The 22,458-nt window shown below is 47.1% G+C and overlaps 1 protein-coding gene across 1 annotated transcript in view; it reads right to left on the bottom strand.

The window, feature by feature from the left end:
* Positions 1 to 22,458, bottom strand: part of LOC138581058 (uncharacterized) — a 471,910-nt gene that overhangs the window by 198,587 nt on the left and 250,865 nt on the right. Inside the window, 1 exon segment of the mRNA XM_069652139.1 lies at positions 18,245 to 18,303. Coding sequence (XP_069508240.1) covers positions 18,245 to 18,303 — 59 coding nt within the window.

The raw sequence follows: 22,458 nt of genomic DNA, 5'->3' as shown, positions 1-22,458 counted from the left end.
GGAAAAGTACAAGGTGACGTATCAACCCGATCACAATTCACCAAGTAATCTAGGATCCTATAGCCTGTAGAACCAATGAGACGTCGTACTCTTTGTGATGTTTACAGTAGTCATTCTGAACAAAGGACTTAGATGCCCCACTTGATGCTAGTTACCCAATCCCCTCTCCCCGTTACCATGTACAGATATAGTACCTATAGTAAAGTTACCTTCCTATAATCAATAGAATTGCAGGCAACATTTTTAGCATTTCACGTCAGTGATGACGAGTTTTTAGTATAAAGGATGTCATTTTTTTAAAAAGTTTGTTGGAGTTGAAGCGAGAAGGAAGATCGCGCTACTGCTGATATTCATAACTCCCCGTTTCTTGTACTGGTCATTAAACGGACTCCCTTTGCCAAACCATTGAGTTGTCATTATTGATCTGATGCTTCAGTACGAATCTGCATCCCCATCATCTCACGGGTGCTGCCATTCCATCTTAAAGTGCTGTTTGGGAAAACCCCAGTCCTATTGGCCAGCTGGGGTCCCTCCTGCACACTGTTATGCTAGCTTCAGTGAGATGTGATTTGCCTTAACAATTTTTGATGGTATTGGCAGGTCTGTTTTAGGTTTACCACCTGCGCGTCTGCTCCTAGGGAGGCCTGTAAATAGACACCAAGAGTCTTTACTTTGTCTCAGACCTTCACTGGAGAGTTTTTGATTTTAAAGGTTGCATATGCTGGGTCGAGTTTAGCTCTTGCTTGGGGAGAGCCAATGACCATGAGCTCGGTTTTCCCTCCATTGAGGCACATCCAGTTGGACTTCATCCATGCCTCAATGGATTTATAGATGGAATCGAGCCTGCTGCTGTCTGTGGTGTGACGGCCAGTCAGTACAATTACCAGTTGTGTGTCATCTGCAAAGTCTGTAAAAAAATATTCCCATGTTGGTAAGGAGGGTGCAGAGACAACGCATGTAGATGTTAAAAAGAAGGGGCGAGAAACTGTCTGCTTGTGGCACACCACAGTCTACCGGCTGGGAGGCCGATGGATGGTCGCCCCATTGGATCTGGAGCTCCTGTTTCCAAGAAAGGAGGAGATCCAATCAATGGCATCCTGTGAGCAATTGCCCAACTTCTCTATGGCCTCTCGGAGCTATAACCTGTTATCTACTTTTCCCAAAGTTCTGGGAAACCCTGACTCTGTCCATTCCCCTGACTGGCTGTTGGGTGGAAGAACCTTTTATGATATTGTGGGGAAGTCCAGGCCAGACTGGCTGGAGCCTTTACAGTGACTGTATGTTGTGGGTACACCCTTGGGGTGGGACCTGGGTGAATGGAGTGCATGACCAATATGCATTCCATGTTATGGGTGTCCGGTATCTGCGTGTGTGACACAAAGAATGAGATAGCCCTGCCCGAAACTGACCTGCATGCAGTGTGGTGTGCTGAAAGGCTGGGTGCTTGCCCCAATCCACATTCCTTGTTGTGAGTGTCTGGGTGGAAGTGAGTGGCCTTAATGCACTGTGAGCCTGATTGGCTACCTGCCTGCATGAATGCCCTTCTGAATGATTGGCTGCCTGAGCTCGGCTCAGCAGGGTGAATGATAGACATAACTGTATGTTTGGGGACCTCTTAATTACCCGAATTGTTCAGAAGCTAAAGTCGAAACTTGACGCTTAACCTTGAAGCCCAGCTGGAAGGAGAAGGTTTTGCTGCTGCTTGCCGTCATTGAAATCTGAAAGCTGTTGTGTATGTCAAGGACTGATCCAAGAGAGGACCTGGCTAGGAGACCTCTTCCCGAGCTATGAGGGAACATCGTGCAGAAGCTAATCTTCATCAAGGCACCCTGGAAGTCAGTCCCAAACACCTGTCGACCGGAGACTGGGTCAGCTGAGAAACATTGAAGTAAAGCACCAGGACAGCGAAGCCGTCGACGTCCATCACCGTCGACCGGGGTTCCGAGGATCGATGTGACCTGGTCGACCGGAGCTACATCGCTCCATTGCCTAAGAACATTTAAACCAAGGAATCCCTTGCCATCACCATCAACCGCTTTGTCCCGCTGGTGAAAGTCAGGCCATTGACGACCGAGAAGAATCAGCCTGTGGGTTTCCCGCCACCAGAAGTCCACAAAGAAACCAACAAGGAATATCGGAAAGCCAGTCGTGGTAGAGTCCCGATCGTCGATGCCAACGCCGACACCTGCTGCCGAGCCTACGTTCTTCATCGAAGCTGCTTTGCGGCAACAAACTCTTTTCATCGAGGTACACCGCATGCCTCGCCTTCGCAGGATGTCCACAAACCATTGGGACAAGCACCGCAAAGACTGAAGCAGCTGTCTCGACGATGGTGTTCCCATTTCTTCTAGGAATCTCGATGCCCTGTGGCTCCTGCTTTAAAGGGAGTACACCCTTGAGGGATCCATCGACGAACCGTCGAAGAAACTCTGCAAACTCAGGTACATTGGGGTAGCAGAACATTTTAGCAGGAAACAAGACTATTTTAAACATACATGGACTGGGCTTGTTGATACACTTTATTTACAGGTTATCCAGGTGGGGGGATCCTCACACAGAACTGTGACTTAGTAGTTAAAGTACTATTATGCCATTGTTTAACCTAACTTGTCTTCCTTCCCATGTCTATTGTTGATTCACTTCACTACTGTGGTACCAAATAGACATTGTACACATTTACAATATGAGATTTGCCAAAGCACAAAGTGTGTTATTGTTTGTATATATTATATATTGAACTTTATTTATATAAACAACTGTGTTATCGCATAACATAGTGTGTAGACATTCCTTTGTGGGGGGCTTGGGGACTACACTGTACTTAAGAACCAGCAAGTAAGCCTTGATTGCTCGTACATTCTACCAAATAGAGAATCTTGGCTGGGGTCCTCTGTGCTTCTACTCTGCCATATAGAGAGAAGGAGTACAGACAACCCCCCTCCAGTCTTTACAGCCTATTGGTTCACTGGTCCAAAGTTCCTGAACAGCTGTGAAGTCTTCTGAACACTCTTTGTGTGTGTCACATAGAACCTCAGGGAACGAGCAATATCCAGCGAGTGCAAGGCCCATTCCGCCGGCGACAAAGGTTTTGGAAAATAAAATAGGTAAGACCAAAGGCTTGTTGAGGCGGAATTCCGACTGAACCTTCGGTATGAAGGAGGGGTGCGTACGCAGCACCACCTTCGATTCGTGGAAAGTCAGGTATGGTTGCGTGCAGGATAGGGCCTGGATCGCACCTATCCTTCTAGCAGAGGTGATGGCCACCAGGAAAGCCTGATGCAGAAGTACCAAGGGGGCCCCCCATGAGCCTGGTCAGGCACACATTTAGTTCCCACGCCGGGGCAAGGACCTTCACCGGCGGGAAAGATCTGAAAAGTCATTTGAGAAACTCCTTGACAAGTCAGTGGGACAAAAGTGAAGATCTTCCTGGTGACCTGGTGTAGCGGGAGATAGTCGCCAGATGTACCTTGATGGAGGTGTGTTCCAGTCCGGCCTTGTCCAAGGATAGCAAGTACAGCAGGATCTGTGGACCGTGACCCTCAAAGGGGTCATCTTCTGAGACCGGCACCTCATAGCGAAAGCTTCAACTTGTGACTGTAGCACTTCAAGGTCGACAACGCCCTAGCTTTGGTGAGGACCTCCCTGCAGTCCGCTGGCAACTCATATCCTCTAGGGCTACAGGAACCAAGCCCTTTGGTTCAGCGATCCTGGGTCATGATGCAGGATTGCACGTCCTTCTCTGGTGAGAAGATCCAGGACCACTGGCAGCTTGACCGGAGCAGATGCTGACAGGCTGAGAAGGTCCAGGTACCAAATCTCCCTCGGCCACACCGGGCGATGCGTATCATCCTGCATTGACACTGTCGGAGTGTGTTGACTCCTAGCAGGAGAGGGAACAGAGGAAACGCGTACAGAAACAGCCCTTCCCACGGGAAGGAGAGTTCGCCCCCCAGGCTCCTCGGTTGGTGGCATCTGCTGGCAAACTTCTGCCATTTGCAGTTCACCGCCGTCGTAATTAGATCGATCTAGGGGCTGCCCCACTTGACGAAGATGCAGTCCACCTAATCCTGCCGAAGTTCCTACTCGTGGCAGGAGCGCAATTCCCTTCCGAGGGAGTCTGCGATGGTGTTCCTGACTCCCGCTAGGTGAAGAGGGACGAGGAACATCCCTTGTTCGACAGCCCTTCGCCACAAGTCCTGCGCTTCCTTGGAGAGTGCTGAGGATCGAGTGCCCCCGTTTCCTGATGTAGAACATGGTGGTGCTGTTGTCCATGAAGATCCTCACCACCTTGCCCTTCAGAGACGGAAGGAATGACTTGAGGTCCCACTGCCCGCAGCTCCAGGATATTGATGTTGAGATCCTTCTCCTCCGGCAGACCCAAGCCTCTGGCGTGTAGACGTCTGGTGTGGGCTCCTCAGTCTTCCAGGGAAGCGTCTGTGGTGACTGTCTCCTGTTATGGAGGGTTTTGAAATCCCAGGCCATGGGCGATATTGTAGCAGACTCCCCACTATCCGATCGCCCGACGGAACTAGTTGTCGAGAGGGATCGTGTCCGTGAAGCTTCCAGACCCCTGTTTCCAGCGAGCGGCCAGGAACTCCTGAAGGGGTTGCATTTGCAACCTGCAGAGCCCGATGAGGTAGATGCAGGACAACATGTTGAGTAGAGACTTGATGGCCCGCACTGTGGCTGTCTTTGTTGACAACCGTCGCTGCTCCTTCCCTTGAATGGCTGCTACCCTCTCTTCCGAGGGCGATGCCAGGCAAGACACTGTATGGAGTCTGGCGCCTAAAGAACAGCACGTTCTGCGATGGTGTTAAGCAGGATTTTGGATAGTTGATGGAGAATCCCAGATCCGTCAGTAGCTGGACGGTCATCCCTGTGAGTACCACGGCCAGATTCTGCGAGCAGGTGCGAATGAGCCAGTCGTCCAGGTACGGGCATACGTGTACGACCCATAGACGTAGATGGACAGCCACGGGCGCCAGGCATTTTGTGAACACTCTGGGGGCTGACATCAAGCCGAAAGGTAGAGCCTTGAACTGGAAGTGCTGTCCCGGCACTACAAAACATAGAAACTTCCAATTTTCTTGTGAATGGGGACGTGGAAGTAGGTGTCCTAAGTCTCCTTTTTCCAGTTGGTCCATTTGGCTGGAGCCGTGCAATGGTTGTTCATGAGTGCCAGGCCCTCTTCCCACACGTTGTCCAGAAGGGGCACTGCCATGATAGTCTCCCTCTTGGCCTTGCGTCTTTGGTACAAGAAGCCCTCCATCACAAGATGGAATAGCTTGGAGGATCTAGAGATCATGGAGTGGAAAGATCCCACCTCATCCGGTGAGGACATCCTATGTGGAGCATCCAAATGCAGAGAATCGCCATCTGCTGCAACAATATCCTCGTCGTCATCTGTCGTCCTGGCCATATCCGTCCCCGTACCCGTGCCTGGGTCTGCTGGGGGCGAAGGGGTCTGACATGGAGGTTGAAATGAGGGCATCGGGTGATGCTTCCTCTTCTTCGCTGGCATCTGATCGGGGGACTGGGGGACCACCGGAGCCGGGTCCGGGGGCATCCTCCTCTGGATCTCAGAATGTCCAAAGAAATGTCCCTCGGCTGAGATGGCAGGACTGGAAAACTAGGCCCTGCGCCGTCGTCGTCCTCCTCTTCCACTTCCTCGTGGACCGTGTGTAAGGACTCCTGGTCATCTTTGTCTGTGGACGAGACCTCCATGGCTTGGGCCACGATCTGGGAGGGGTGTTTCGGGGCATCCTTGCCCCCCCACTTTTTCCCCCCTGCGGGTCTTGAGCCGGTTACCCCCCTTCTGGCGTGCCAGCAGACTTTGCCAAAGTCACTGGGGCGGTGTCATGCCTTGGGGGCAGGGATACCTTCTGTGCTGCGGGGGCTACCTTCGCAGGGTCAGCGCCCTTAGCCGGCTGTTAGGGAGAATTCTCTTATAAGGCTAATTTCCCAAATCTAGTGAGTCCCCCAGCAGCTTTGCTGGATTTTTGGGGTTTGTTTTTTTCTCCTGCTAAGAGTGAGACTCTTTTCCTCCCACTCTTAGGCATGATTTGAGGTATGTCTCTGACTTGTTGTGTGCTTATGGGCTATGGGTTTTTTTACTCCATAGGGTATCATCTGTTTTTCATGTGTGTTACTAAGCACCCTCAGTGCAGTAACACAGGGGTGTCATAGTGACCCCCAAACATAGACTCCATACCATGGGGCTGACTACTGTTTCCCAGGACATGTAAAGTCACCATTGACTTTACTAGTCCTAAATTGTGAACAGGACCAGTACAAACCATCATATTGTGGAAGTACTTGAAGGGGTTAATTATATTGCCCCTGGGTCTGTTTTCAAGGGGGGCACTGTCCAGTCCCCCCCTTGTATAGTTTCTGGCTGGTGGCAGTGGTTACCACACAAAATATTCCACCTGAATATTTCCTATGGGATTTTCCCATTGATTTTAAACGCACCACTTTTTGGTGCAATGTTAAAGATACCGCCGGTTTATTTATTTAACATTAAATCCATGGTTGGGTCTTTTTGCCAGAACTCTTTTCTAAAATGGTGTTCGTGTCCGTCTCTGTAACTCTGACCAAGGTCGAGCCCTTTGTTCCACTTTTTGGCGGGTTTATCCACAGAAGCCCTCCAAATGGTGATACTCTGTCTGGGTTCCACAGGATGTGTGGGAGGGGAATTGGCACCCTGGACTGCGTTGCCTTAGCAAGTCAAGTCGCACCCTATTCTGATTGGCCCACTGGTGAGCTGCCCGGCTCACCACTTAGCATGTGTGAGTGACAGCTAGGCTGTTGAATGGGGTTTTTCTGCATAAAAGCAGGGCTTTTGGGACTGGAACTTCAGAAGTCACCACAGGACCTAAGAACTCCGATGAGGGAAGAAGCTGAGCCATCTGCAACAACGACACCACCGGTGGAGCCCTGCTGCAACGACCTCACCACTTTCCTGACGACAAGAGGAGATCTTCTGCTGGAAGAGTCTTCTCCCTCTGAACTGGTGGGATCAACCAGTTCGCCCCTTCGCCTTCCAAAGAAGTTTCTTGGTCGACTCGCCCGTGCCAAGCACCCCAGCGACCGGATAGTCAAGCTTCACCACTTTGAACGCGAATAAAAGGAACGCACCTTTTACCGACGAACTCCGCAGCTGGTCTCTTCCCTGGGCAGTGCAACGACTACAAGGTTCCTCCTCAATGAGATCTTCTCTTCCCCTGGTCGAATCCACAACTTGCAACCACTGCCAGGAACAACTGCCGCCGCTGGAGCTTCCTCTCTCTTTAAGGTACTGTGTTCCACCTGGCCTCCTTTTCTTCGGATTGCTAAAGGTGACCCTTAAATCCTTGGCTTTCCAACTGGGTTGGCTCCAGACCTTCTAACTTTACTTCTCGAATCACCCCATCCTCTTTTGAACACTCTGCAAAGACTTTTAGTGCATTTTAAACCGTGTGATGCTGGGCACATTTAGCTTTGCTCCATTTAAAGTGGGCCTGGCCTATGAACTTTGGCTCTACAGTGTATACTGCCTTCACTGACTTGCTTTGGACTTAGAAAAGTGTTGGGACCTGTTTTATTTTTATGCTCTGCCCTTTTCTTCCCTTTTAACCTAATTATTGGAGTGCCATCTAAGTTACATGCTCACCTCTGTTTTGACGACTAGTGGTGTTTTAACTTAGACTTGTCTAGTAATTGCTAGGGGAGGTGTAAATACTTTTCTGATTGTGTTTTGAACTTGCTTTGACTTATAGTGCTAGTGTATTTTCTAAAGTGTGTGTTAAATAAATATTTATATACTTTTGATACAAAGCTCTGGTCAGTGTTTGCTTGTTACACTACTGTGTTTTTAGCCCTATTTTGTATACTCTATATACTGCCTTACTCTTCTTGAGAGAAGTCTGACTGCTCAGCCACAGCTACCAGGTAAATCTGGGTGGTACAGACTGCTACCAATTGGGTTTACTGCTTACTCCTGTAGTCTTAATCTTTTTGCAATGGTCCCCAAGGGAACTGCACATGATTCTGCCTAACACTGGTGTACAGTAGTGGGATTTGTATTGAGTATACATTTTAGAGTGCTTCTAAATACTTTGGTGCAACTAACCACAAAGCTTAGCACTAAAAAGCTTATTTTCTAACATGGAAAGTTACAGCCAGGAGTCCCTTTCTGCAAAAACTGCTGATTGTTTAAGAGTTCTTTGTAGACACAAGGATCTTCCTGTAAAAGGCAAGAAAATGGAACCGATAGAAAGATTGTTAGCGAACCAAAGTCTGGGTAGTGGTTCAGAGGAGCCTACCTCCCCAGCAAATGTAAACAACAGTCATGAGGATGATATGAATCAAAGTAATGATCGTATTGTTGTAGAGTTAGAAGAGGAAGAGGAAACTAATGTAACTGTTCCCACTGGGCCTCTGCCTGCTCTAGCACCTCAAGCTGTGTCTACTGGACCTTTGTCAGGTCCCACACTACGTCCTGCATTCATTGAACTGGAAAAAATTAGACGAATTAGAATTCAAAAGAATTAGTGCCCAATCTGAACAAAAGCACCAAGAACTAAGGCTCAGAGAAATGGAGCTCAAGCATGAGCTAGAGATGAAGAAATTGTCTGTTGAAAATACTTCACTCCCCGGATCCTCTAGGAGTTCCAGTCCAAAAGACACCAGATGCCTAAAGAGATTGTGGGTATGTATGAACCTAAGTCGATGTGTTGGATTGGTTGGCTATGTTTGAGTATAATCATGGGCTCAGGACATCACAGGGAATCAGTTGCTTCCTTGGTTGTTCTCTAGGCTCGCCTGTTGCATCTGATGTGGTAATGGAGTTGGGAGAGGTGGATAGGGTGGACTATGAATGTGTGAAGCTAGCTTTAATAGCTAGATTTGGGAAGACCCCTTCCCAGTACCTAAAGAGGTTTAGGACCCTCAAAAAGCATGATGGTACCCCTTGGGCTACCTGGGTGAATGAAAGTTTGAAGAATTTAGAGGGATGGATTAAGGGTTACAGAGTGAACACTTCTGAAGGAATGAAAACTCTTGTTATGTTGGAGTCAATTTATGATGCCTGCTCTCCTGAGCTCAGACAGCACTTGGCTGATTCAAAGGAAATAGATTCCAAGAAGCTAGCTAAGGCTGCTGACTTCTGGGTTGCCAACAGGGCCACTCACAAGGATTCTGGGGTAACTCAGAAAAAGGATGAGGGAAAACAGCCTAAAAAGGACTCCAAAGAGAATTCCAATAATTCCAATTCCAAAGAGGGCCCCAAACAGCACCATAAGGGTAAGCCACATGGGGAACCAAATGAGGCTAGTGTACCTTCTGGTCCCAGACCAGAAGGAGGTCAGAACAAGCCACCATTCCAGAAAGCATTTGGAACATGCTATGTTTGTAAGGCTACTGAACATGTGAAAGGGGATCCCAGATGTAAGGGTAAATCTTCAGGGGTCCACACTGTCTCCTTAGCCTTCGCTCCAGAGGAGGAAGTACAAATGGCCAGTGGGAACTTTCTATTTCTGGCTGATGAACCCAGAGGAGTCTCAGTCAGTGTTTCTTTAGTGTCCCTGGGGTTGTGGGAACAACAGAATCTAGATACCTATAATTCTATCCAGATAATACTAAAGAGTATTATAAGGACAGTGTCCAGGTGAATGTTCAAGAGACTCCTGCCATTAGGGACACTGCAGCCAGCATAACTGGGGTGGATGAATCTTTTTTCGAGGCAGAGGATGTTGCTAAGGCACCCAAACGCCTCACCAAGTTAGCTGGAGGGCCTGTGCAGATGCTTCTCCAGTTACCAGTTCTCATCTAGTGCAACGATATGGCTGTGAAGATACCTGTCAGTGTACAATGTGAGGTATCAGGAAGGGTTCTGTTGGGAAATGACCTGAAAACTCTTGTAGTTGTGTCACACACCCCCAGACCTCCTAGTAAAAGGTTACAGGAGCTAACCTGACCTGCAAGGGAGAGAACCATGAGAGGTACTCCCAAGGAGATGATAAGAAAAGAAATCACTCCTACTCCACTAGAGCTACTTTCTGCTATAGCTGAAAAACCAGAAGCAAAGGGGCAACCCAAGACTTCTAGAGGGAAACCAGCAGCAAGCACTCCAGTGCTTCCAACAAGGACTTCCCCTAAGTTGTCCAAAGTTACACCTGTAACTCCACCTCCAGCTGAGGCTGAGAGGGTGGTAGAACCCTGTGTGGTTGAACTAGACTCTGAAGAAGAGCTAGTAGAAGGCCAAGACCTTATTGGAGATCTGGATCCTGTTGACCATCCTGAGCTGCAGTCTTTACTGGCAGAAGGTGGACCCAACAGGGCAGACTTTAGTAAGGGGCAAAGAGAATGTCCAACTCTGGAAGGTCTTCGCCACCAGGCAGCTTCTCAGGCTGATGGGCAAGAGTCTGGGAAGTATAGGTTACACTGGGAAGATGGCCTCTTCTACAGTGAACCGACTGAGTCTGCACCTGGAGACTACAAGCGACTTGTAGTACCTCAAGCAAACAGACTCCAGTTCTTGCAACTAGCCCATGAGATTCCTTTGGCTGGTCACTTGAGTTTCAAGAAGACCAAGGAAAGGCTCTCTCTCTCTACTTTTATTGGCCAAAGATGGGGGCTGAGGTAGATAAGTTCTGCAAGAGCTGCAACACCTGCTAAACCTCTGGTAAGAGTGGTTCCAAGAATGTGGCACCTTTAGTGCCTCTCCCAGTGGTGGGAGTCCCATTTGAGAGGGTAGGGATTGACATTGTTGGTCCCCTTGATCCTCCAACCTCCTCAGGCAACAGGTTTATCCTTGTTGTAGTAGACCATGCTACTAGGTACCCTGAGGCAATTCCTATGAGGACTGTTACAGCTCAGGCTGTGGCTAAGGCCCTCCTTGGTATTTTTACCAGGGTTGGGTTTCCTAAGGAAGTAATCTCTGACAGGGGGTCAAATTATATGTCCCACTACATGAAAGCCATGTGGTAAAACTGTGGAGTTACCTACAAGTTCTCTACCGCCTACCACCCACAGACAAATGGGTTGGTTGAAAGGTTTAATAGAACAATGAAGAGCATGATAGGTGCTTTATAGGAACCCCTTAAGAGAGAGTGCGATCTTCTACTGCCATGCCTTCTCTTTGCTTATAGATAAGTCCCTCAGGAGGGAGTAGGTTATAGTCCCTTTGAACTTCTTTATGGTCATCCAGTCAGAGGTCCATTGGCCCTGGTTAAGGAGGGGTTGGAGAGTGCTCCTACCCCCAAGCCAGTCAGAGTGACTGACTACGTGATAGGACTCCAGAGGAGAATGTCACAGATGATGGCTCAAGCTAGTGATAACTTGAAGGCTGGTCAAGCTTTGGTCAAGCATTGACATGATCAAAAGGCTAACATGGTTGAGTTCACTCAAGAACCACTAGTTCTTGTTATGATACCAACCAGGCAGAGGGCCTTGCAAGACAAATGGATGGGACCCTTCAAGGTTGTGGTAATACCTGGAGAGGTGAACTATCTGGTGGACTTGGGCAATCCCAAGGAGGCTCCCAGAGTCTTCCACACCAACAGACTGAAGGCTTATGTCTCCAGACCCGAAGTAGGAGCTTTGCTTCTAGCTTCAGCAGAAGAGGAAAACGAGAGTGAACCTCTCCCTGATCTCCTCAGAGGCCTACCTTTGGATGAAAAGATTGAAGGAGTTAATCTCTCTTCAAATCTGACACCTGAGCAACAAGCGGAGTGCAAATCTATGTTAAATCAGTTTGCCTCCCTGTTCTCACTTTCACCAGGCTTGACCCCTTGGGGCCAGCATGACATACTCACTGGTGACTGTCTGCCAGTAAAAAGCAGAGGGTACAGAATGCCAGAGAATGTAAGAACCCACATCAAAGGAGAGGTCAGCAAGATGCTGGACCTCGGGGTAATAGAGCCCTCTACTAGTCCATGGTCTAGCCCAGTTGTGTTAGTACCAAAGGCAGGATCCAAAGAATTGAGATTCTGTGTGGACTATAGAGCCCTTAATGCAGTCACCATGACTGATGCCCATGCTTTGCCAAGGACAGATGAGTTGGTGGATAGACTTGGTTCAGCCAAGTACCTCTGCACATTTGATCTGACGTCAGGCTATTGGCAAATAGCCCTGACAGACCTTGCCAAGGAGAAAACTGCATTTTCTACTCCAGTTGGCTTATACCAATTTAAGGTTATGCCTTTTGGACTGAAAAATGCACCTGCTACATTCCAGAGGATGGTAAATCAGGTTTGGGCTAGGATGGAGGACATCTGCATGGCATACTTGGATGACATTGCAGTGTTCAGCCAATCCTGGGAAGAGCATGTTGACCACCTAGGACATGTTTTTCAGGCTCTAAAGCAGGCCAATCTGACCATAAAGGCAAGTAAATGCCAGATTGGAGAGAGTAAAGTGGTCTACCTTGGATATGAGGTAGGAGGTGGAGAAATAAGGCCTTTGCCCAGTAAGATTGAAGCTGTGCCAAATTGGACAACACCTACTACTCAGACCCAGGTGAGAACCTTCTTAGGTCTCACTGGGTACTACAGGAATTTCATAGAGAACTATGGGACCATAGCTTCTCCACTGAATGTGATCTCCTCTCCTCAGTTCCCTAAAAAGGTCAAATGGAATGAGGAGTGCAATCAGGCCGTTAAAAACCTGAAGAAAGCCCTTTGTCAAGTTCCAGTGCTAAGAGCTCCTGACTACCACCAAACTCATTGTACAGACAGATGCTTCCAGTGCAGGTATAGGTGCAGTCCTTAGTTAACTGGATGGGAAAGGTAGGGAGCACCCCATTTGCTTCATCAGTAGAAAACGGAAGGATCCTGAGACAAGGTGGGCAACTATTGAAAGAGAGTGTTTTGCCATTTTGTGGGCTCTGAAGAGGTTTAGGCCATACTTGTATGGTTCTACTTTTGTTATTCAGACTGACCACCAACCCTTGAGATGGTTAATGCAAATGAAAGGGGAAACCCCAAAACTATTGAGATGGTCAATCTGCCTCCGGGGGTTTGATTTCACCATTGAGCACAGGTCAGGTTGTCACCACCAAAATGCTGATGGTCTCTCTAGGATGTTTGTAAGAGGTATGAGATTCATCCAGGAGTGGATTCAATCCTGCTATCCCTTAGTCTGGGGGTGAGGGGGGTGAGCGTTAGGGAGAATTCTCTTATAAGGCTAATTTCCCAAACCTAGTGAGTCCCCCAGCAGCTTTGCTGGATTTTTGGGGTTTGTTTTTTTCTCCTGCTAAGAGTGAGACTCTTTTCCTCCCACTCTTAGGCATGATTTGAAGTATGTCTCTGACTTGTTGTGTGCTTATGTGGTATGGGTTTTTTTACTCCATAGGGTATCATCTGTTTTTCATGTGTGTTACACAGCACCCTCAGAGCAGTAACACAGGGGTGACATAGTGACCCCCAAACATAGACTCCATACCCTGGGACTGACTACTGTCTCCCAGGGCAGGTAAAGTCACCATTGACTTTACTAGTCCTAAATTTTGAACAGAACCAGTACAAACCATCATATTGTGGAAGTACTGGAAGGGGTTAATTATATTGCCCCTGGGTCTGTTTTCAAGGGGGCACTGTCCAGTCCCCCCTTGTCGAGTTTCTGGCTGGTGGCAGTGGTTTCCACCAGAATATTTCCTATGGGATTTTCCCATTGATTTTAAACGCACCACTTTTTGGTGCAATGTTAAAGATACCGCCGGTTTATTTTTTTAATATTAAATCCACGGTTGGGTCTTTTTGCCAGAACTCTTTTCTAAAATGGCGTTCGTGTCTGTCTCTGTAACTCTGACCAAGGTCGAGCCCTTTGTTCCACTTTTTGATGGGCTTCTCCACAGAACCCCTCCAAATGGTTCCTCTCTGTCTGGGTTCCACAGGATGTGTGGGGAGGGGAATTGGCACCCTGGACTGCGTTGCCTTAGCAACTCAAGTTGCACCCTATTCTGATTGGCCCAGTGGTGAGCCGCCCGGCTCACCACTTAGCATGTGTGAGTGACAGCTAGGCTGTTGAATGGGGGTTTTTCTGCATAAAAGCAGGGCTTTTGGGACTGGAACTTCAGAAGTCGCCACAGGACCTAAGAACTCCGATGAGGGAAGAAGCTGAGCCATCTGCAACCTGACGACACCACCGGTGAAGCCCTGCTGCAACGAACTCACCACTTTCCCGACGACAAGAGGAGATCTTCTGCTGGAAGAGTCTTCTCCCTCTGAGCTGGTGGGATCAACCAGTTCGCCCCTTCGCCTTCCAAAGACGTCTTTTGGTCGACTCGCCCGTGCCAAGCACCCCAGCGACCGGATAGCCAAGCTTCACCACTTTGACCGCGAATAAAAGGAACGCACCTTTTACCGACGAACTCCGCGGCTGGTCTCTTCCCTGGGCAGTGCAAGGCCTACAAGGTTCCTCCTTGACGGGATCTTCTCTTCCCCTGGTCGAAACCATGACTTGCATCCACTGCCAGGAACAACTGCTGCCGCTGGAGCTTCCTCTCTCTTTAAGGTACTGTGTTCCAACTGGCCTCCCTTTCTTCGGATTGCTGACCCTTAAATCCTTGGCTTTCAAACTGGGTTGCTCCAGACCTTCTAACTTTACTTCCCGAATCACCCCATCCTCTTTTGAACACTCTGCAAAGACTTTTAGTGCATTTTAAACTGTGTGATCCTGGGCACATTTCGCTTTGCTCCATTTAAAGTGGGCCTGGCCTATGAACTTTGGCTCTACAGTGTATACTGCCTTCACTGACTTGCTTTGGACTTAGAAAAGTGTTGGGAACTGTTTTATTTTTATGCTCTGCCCTTTTCTCCCCTTTTAACCTAATTATTGGAGTGCCATCTAAGTTAGGTGCTCACCTCTGTTTTGACAAAAAGTGGTGTTTTAACTTAGACTTGTCTAGTAATTGCTAGGAGAGGTGTAAATTCTTTTCTGATTGTGTTTTGAACTTGCTTTGACTTATAGTGCTAGTGTATTTTCTAAAGTGTGTGTTAAATAAATAATTATATACTTTCGATGCAAAGCTCTGGTCAGTGTTCGCTTGTTCCACTGTGTTTTTAGCCCTATTGTGTATACTCTATATACTGCCTTACTCTTCTTGAGAGAGGTCTGACTGCTCAGCCACAGCTACCAGGTAAATCTGGGTGGTACAGACTGCTACCAATTGGGTTTACTGCTTACTCCTGTATTCTTAGTCTTTTTGCAGTGGTCCCCAAGGGAACTGCAGAGGCTTCTGCCTAACACCGGTGTGGTAGTAGCGGTCTCCATCTTCTTCTCCTCCGTCCGCTGCGTCTCGGATTTGTCACACAGTTTAGCCGGGGTAGATGATTTCCTTTTCGAGGAGGAGCTCGATTCCGTGATGTCGAACGTGCCCTATCCACCTTGGGACCCACTTCCACGGTGGACTGTCATTGGATGGGTGCAGTATGCAGTTTTAAAGTGAAAGTGAAACTGTTTTTCTTTTACTGAGGATTCCCAGCCTGACGACGGGGAATATTCATGAGCATGTGAATCCATGCCAGACCCATGCTGGAGAAAATAGGCTTCCCCTCTGCTTCTCAACCTTTTAACGCCTTGCTGCGGGGTGTACTGCTTATTTAAGCTATTTAAGCTGTATCATTGCTTTTTATTAAGATAAAAGAGAAAAGCAACTAAGAAGTATTAGCTTCTTTTCTATCTTGTGACTCTTGACTTTCTTTTTTTATATGAACTTTTTCATATAGTGAAATTTCAATAATTACAGTTTTTAAGATACATTTTTAAAGAAGTTACTTTTAAACATTTGTGGAAAAGGCGACATGGATTAAAGTTGAACTCAAACCTGAAAAGCATTGCAAAGCGAAAAAACATTGAAAAATGTGGGAAATCCATCACCCCTGTGCTTGGCAAACGCCCATTTTGTCAGCATTGTTTTAGGAGAAGGATTGAAGGTGCTCAGATTTGGACAGACTGGTGACTTGGAGTATTAGCTGAGGTTTTGGGTCGCGGCCCTGGGTGTTGGTCTTTGCAGGCGCAACCATTTACATTGACTGACACACAGACGAGGGCTGGTGGCCAATGTTTGCTACTGGTCCCTTACAGCGCTGTTCCCAGGATAGAGGGGGCTGGGGGAGCCAGACTCTGGATGCCCCTAAAGTCAGTCGGACGGACGGTCCCCTCCTTCGTGAACGACGGCGCAGTTGGTATTTTGCTGTTTGTGGGTCTGTAGCTAACTATAGCAGAACTACAGAAGAACAAGGCGTGCTTTATTCTGTGCACCTGGGTAAACTGTCTGAAACTAGTGTCTCGGCCATAATAACTATGTCTAAAAGGAAGGCCACTACCTCTATTTCTCCTGAAGGCAAAACAAACTAACTAGAATGTTTAAGCCTATCAAGGAAGTTCATAACCTCATATTTGAGATTAAGGGGTTATTAAATGACAGAGGGCCCCAGGGATAAAATAAATTCTATGGAAAAAAAGGTCTGACAGTGGGTGGTTTAGTGGGGGGTGGGAAAGCAGTGTCTAATTTTTTGTCTGGTTGTGGATGGTCGTAGTGACTACCCGTTGCTTTTCTTTGATGATCCTGTATTGCCTGCGACGAATGATTATAATGTGTGTATGTAGGCCAAGTAAGGATTCAATAGACCTTTTTGAAGTGGAAAAAAAGGCCAGGATAGGATAGTGGGAAAATGATATATTCTCCATTGACGGACGGTGCGAAGATGGTTCTCAAAGCATGGCCCCCCCGTATAATTGAATGGCATCCACCATCCACTTGGGGGGTAAAGTGAGCCCTTTTGTGGAAATACCACAATTGGGAGTGGGAAATGGAAATAAGGTTGAAGGTCTTGACAGTGTGTTGGTAAGTGAGGTGAATATGACAGTCCCTTTGATCAATAAATTCGCCGCTCTCACGGAAAAGGAGGAAATAATTCCCGCTCCACTTAAGGGCTCAAAGAGAGTAGATAAAAAGAAGCTTGTTGTAAAAAACAAAAGGGAGAAAGCTATGGATGGCCCTGTAGGCAATGACACAATGGATATATTGGGAAAGAACGGAAATAACATGAGTGAGTGATGCTCTTTTGAAATAGAGATTAGGGACATGTTGACAGAAATTAGGTCACTAGTTGCAGAAAATCCGGGCGGCTGCTTGAAGGGTTTGGTCGATGAGATGAATGCAATAAAGAAAAATATTACTATACAGACGAGAAGGAGCTCGAAAGCATATGAAGGGATGCCCCTAGAAGAGCCTTACCTAGTATTAGACACAGTCAAGTAAAAGATGGAACAATGACCACTCGTGAAGATCTGCGCAGTACTGTGGTTAATTCTGGGGGCCGCTGTAATTATGTTCAGGCACCCTGAGAATGTATTTTGCCACCTAAACTAAATCGGGCATTTATAAAAAAAAAAAAAAAGGTAGCAGGCGCCCCTCTCTAGAAAGAACATGGCATGATAACCTATTCTGTGGTTTTTTTCCCCACTTTGAGAGTCCGCAGCCATTGCTTTTTGCTCACTGTACTTTTCACAAAAGAGGAATATCCATTTGCACATCAGTCTTTGTCCCGCCCAAAAGGGCAGTCCAGCACCGAAATGCCAGGCAAACCTCCTTTGAACAAGAGTACCAACAGCAACCCCAGACACGTGTTTCAGCCTTGTTGGGCCTCATCAGTGAGGTGGAGCGGGCATATATGCAGAGTGTCCCACAGCCTTTGTCCTGTTTAGCAAAGCCAAGACCAAAAAATAATATGCAGAATTTAACCAGAGACTCGGGTGTTATGGGAATTAAAGATAGTGGAGCAAATTGTCATGCTTTCACCTGCCTGGCGTTTCTCCGATTGCGTGTCATTTCGGAGACGCTTCCGTATTGTGCCCCGGACACCGATGCAATGCAGTGATATCATCGCGTTTGCGTCCACGGTAACCTTTGTTACCCAGAAATAAATAGAACCATCACGCAAGGCTCGTCACGTTGCAATTGTTTGCGGAACACCAGTGTGCCATTGTGAGTATTCTTGCTACGCTCTCTGGCTGTTCCTGTAAGCGGGTTGCTCTGATTCCTTCCTTGCGCTTCCCCTTTGTTGAGCTGCTCCCTCCTGCACTGCCTTGCTGTCCCTTCCTTTCTGGTGATCTCTGAGCCCTTGCTCAGCCTCCTTTTCCCTCCCTTTTACTTTTTTGGAGCTCCGCTCCTTCCTACGATATTTCCTCTCATCTTGTCCATACCTGCCAGCAGCCCTTCCTCCTTGCTGGCTCCTCTCTGGAGCCTCTAGATTCTTACCTGGGTTTCTGGTGGTGTCTTCCTGGATCCTGTGATACCAAACCCGCATTTGAGGAACCCTGTAAAGACAAAACCCGGATTAAGGACTTACTTGGAGTTGCTATTCAACACCTTAGGTTTTCCTCCCCTCAAGGTTATTTGTTTTCCTGAGACCTGGCTCTCGGTGTAGCCGAAGTGCTTACCTGTTATCCTGTACCAGGTGGTACGGTGGCTACCTGGAAGGACAGGCCTTACCTCTACCCAGCAAAGGAGTGCAGAAGCAAAGAGGTAAGGACTGAGCCGGACACAAATTTTAGGGAGCAGCAGAGAAGACCATCTTTTGTGACAAAGATTAATGTCCCGAAACTCCCAAAAATGCCTTTGAGGATAAGGAATCATTGAAAAACAAAAGCATTTATTGATTTAGACCAGGTTAGGGGTGTTTATCTATAATAAGGTCAGATGTAGTCAGATGCTGTCAGGTTGCAATGTCCAATTGCCATGCTGACTACATCCAGGTGTTCTTGCAGTCCTTGGACTTGGTAGACAGAATTTTAGCTATAGATTTTTGATAATTTCCCCATTGGGGACTTTGATCGTCTCTGGTCCTCACACAGCTGTATATAATATCCGGAGAGGAGTGGATAGCAAGAAGATTGTCTTACCAGCAGCTAATGGTCCTCTGCCTCTATCCACATTAAAGCGAAGGGGAAATCGAATGTAGGAGTCAGTTGATGGGGGTTTGAAGGAGGTGGACTGAATGGAGCAGGACTCTGACCCTCCCCTGTAAGATATGGGCTGTCAATTCATTTCATGGAACATCGCTGGACAAGCGAAGATCTTGGAGGTTACGGGCAGACTGAGTTCCTGAGGAAGTTCCAGCCGATCCTCCTACAGGAAACATGGGCTATTGATAAAGAAGACATGCAGGGGTTTAGATAATTTTCGGTTCCCGCTAAAAAGGGCCCAAAAAAGAGGCCATGTAGGGGGCTTCTTATCTGGTTAGATTCCACTCTCAATTGGGAAGTGACGGTGCAAGCAACAGACATGCGGGAACTCGAGCCTCTGGCCATCTGTACCGGAGGTGGCTATTTAATATGTGTAACAGACCATCTGAATCCCCAGAATTACAGGTGGCGAGTACGATCGATGAACTGAACCCGTCCTGGAAGAGGTACCACCATCTAAAAACGACCATAATTATAGCAGGCGATCTAAATATGCAATTGGAACCTATATGGGAAGTTAGAGGGGCTCTGGGAAGACCAGGACTATGCCTGGGGCATTCCTCTCTTAATAGCGGACCGTCCAAGACAGGCTCATCAATGCCCTGTGGAGACACCCGCTATTTGAATAATATCGAGCCTAGGGCCTGCAATTGTCGGTTTTTAGATGATCAACCAGCAAAACTGACTTTTGTCAGACATAATGGGATGTCAAGTATAGATTACATCATGAGCTCTGCCAAGGAATGGTTAAGGATTGGCAGTTTTAGAGTATTAGAGGGGGCCGAAAGTGACCATTAACCCTTAAGCGCATGGATCCAAATTGAAATGGCAGTTCATTAATCACGCGACGATCAGAGGAGGACCAAAGCTATAGTTCTTAATGGACACACGCGGAAACCGGTGAAGTGGGCCAGAGTGATTGACCAAGATCTAAAGCCTGTAATATATAAATCTAGTAATTATCAGCTCATGCAGTGCCCCCGACAGAGAGATACTGACTGAGCTTAATAAGATAATGCAGAACCTGGTCCCGTGTTTGGCTTATACAGCTTCTAGAGTGACAAAAACTTGCAACAGTTAACTCTGGTTGGTATGACCAAACCTGTAGAGATGCAAACAATAAAATACTATCTTGTCTTAAAGCCCCCCGGGCAGTGGTTAAGTTACAGCTCAGGGCACCAGAAATAAATCTAAGTCTGTAATAGCACAAAAAAGAAAGATTATGTGACTGAAAGATGGGAGCTAATGGAAATTGTTTGTGGGCAAAGAGGTAAATGGGGACATACATCTGCAGTGCTGTATTACGGCAGGGGCCTGGCGAGCGTATATCGTGAATCTGTACGGCAAGTCTGATGAGATCTTGAATGTTATACAGAACCTTAGTATGGCCATCGGTACCGAGGATGGAATTATTAAATTTAATATTGAGGAAGTGAAGAGGGCAATATTAAGCCAAAAGAGTGGAAAGGCACCCGGACCGGATGGGGTACCACTTGATCTCTACAAGGATGAGGTTCTGATTTGGGGCCCAATAGTGTGTAGAATCTTTAATGCTCTAATGAGACTGGGGACAGTTCCATCTTCGTGGAGAAATGCAACAGTGGTCCCGATATATAAAAAGGGGGGAGGGAGAGAACAAGCAGCTAATTATCGCCCCATTCCTCTCCTGGACAGCATGGGAAAAATATATGCCAGGGTAATCTTGTTCCATCTACAAATCAGGGTCAAAGACAACAACACTTTTTGTGACCTCCGGGCAGGATTCCAGAGTCATAAGAGTACTGTCGACCAAAGTTTTCAACTGTTCCTGTTGAGCCAGAAATACAGTGTGCTGCTGAAATCAAAGATATACGCTGTGTTTGTGGATCTCAGGAGAGCATTCGACAGAATCACGAGGGGGAAAAAGTGTTCTATTATGACCGAGAGAGGGGCTCCCTTAAAATTGATTACTGCTATTAGGTTGTTTTACACCGATAACAAGGCATCGGTTCGCTTCAGTTTAGCTGCAGAATTAACTGATTCATTTGGTGTGGAGAATGGGGTGAGACAAGGATGTGTTCTTGCACCCCTTCACTTCCATATATATAGCGAAGAAGTGATCAAGGCCCTGCGTTTGTAGTGTATGTACTGCCTCAAGATGGGCAAGGACAGGTATCCGGCACCATTTTATGCTGATAATGCGATGATACTGTCTTACCACACCGCAAGGATTAAAAACCTCATTGGGCATATTCTTGGATACATGCGAGATCTTGGGACTGCAACTGAACACTGATAGTGTAGGGAAGTCCGAGTAATTTACGTTCAAGAAAGTAAATTCGAGCAGACAATGTTCTATAGGTTCATTTAGGATGTGGATTCTGGGAGGGCTGTAGCTGGTCTCTTCAATTAGCAAATACTTGTTCAAACTTGGGAAAGTTTGGTGGGACCACCAACTCCTTTTTTGTAAAACATGGGAGAGGAGCAACCTCCCCAGCCTTGGAGTTATATCAAAGGCAGGCAACAACAGCCTCAACCTTTGGTGCTGAGATCTGGGGGTTTGGGGTTAGGAGGGTTAGGGTTAGGAGTGCGCTGGAGAAAGTGGAGAAGAGATGCCAAAAGAAAATCTAATTCTATTGCCCCAGAGTTCACTGTTGGCTCTCTTGCATTTGGAGTTCGACATTTCAGCGATAGGAAATTTGCTATCTGTATATCCAGTATACTATTGGTTGAGGCTGTGGAGCTCGGAAAGCTTGGGGACTTAATGAGATGTTTTAAAACATTTGCTGAGTTGGAAGGGGCAAATGTATCCCATGGGTAGCTCATGTTAAGAAGGAACTGATGGGGCTGAATGAGGCTGCATTGTTGGATTTCCCAGATAAGGTGGATAAGTCTGCCCTGACCAGAGTAAAGAGAACAGTAAAAATGCGACAAAGAACTGTTGGTGGTCGCAGCTCGAAGACTCAAGCTGGGATCAGCTTATATTGAGGACAAATTAGATTTTGGCTTAGGTTGTTATGTGGGTTATATCCAGCCGCTCTATGAGAAATATTTGTATATCCGGTTTAGGATGGGAACGCTCCATCTGGTATTTTTTTACTAAATCTTGGGGTCAGGGTGGCTCATGAATTTGCCCACTATGTGGCCTGGGCATGGAAACTCTTGTTCACTTCCAAATTGTTTGTGGTAAATTGAAACAATTGAGAATTCAATATTTAAGACCCCTCTGAAAGATAGCCGGTCTCCGATCGACTATCAAAGTTCTGTAGATCTTTTAACAAGCACCACATTGTTTTTGCAGTTGCACAATAGCTCCATAGGGCACCATTGTTTAGGATGAAGATATTGGACAAGGGCACTATAGATGGGGATTTTTAATCTTAATGTCTGAATTTCTCGAGGCTGCGAGCTTACTCTCCTTGTCATTTTACTCTTTATTTTTGGTAAAGAGTTTTGAACTATTGCTCTGTCTATTAAATTAACTTGAAAATGCTTGATTCTCCAAGATATATGATGGTTTTGGTCAAA

Source organism: Ambystoma mexicanum, chromosome 1p (genome assembly GCF_040938575.1).
Source record: "Ambystoma mexicanum isolate Mex_15411 chromosome 1p, UKY_AmexF1_1, whole genome shotgun sequence".
Classification (NCBI taxonomy): Eukaryota; Metazoa; Chordata; class Amphibia; order Caudata; family Ambystomatidae; genus Ambystoma; species Ambystoma mexicanum.
The sequence above is the reverse complement of the archived record's forward strand: the minus strand, read 5'-3'. Positions and strand labels throughout refer to the sequence as shown.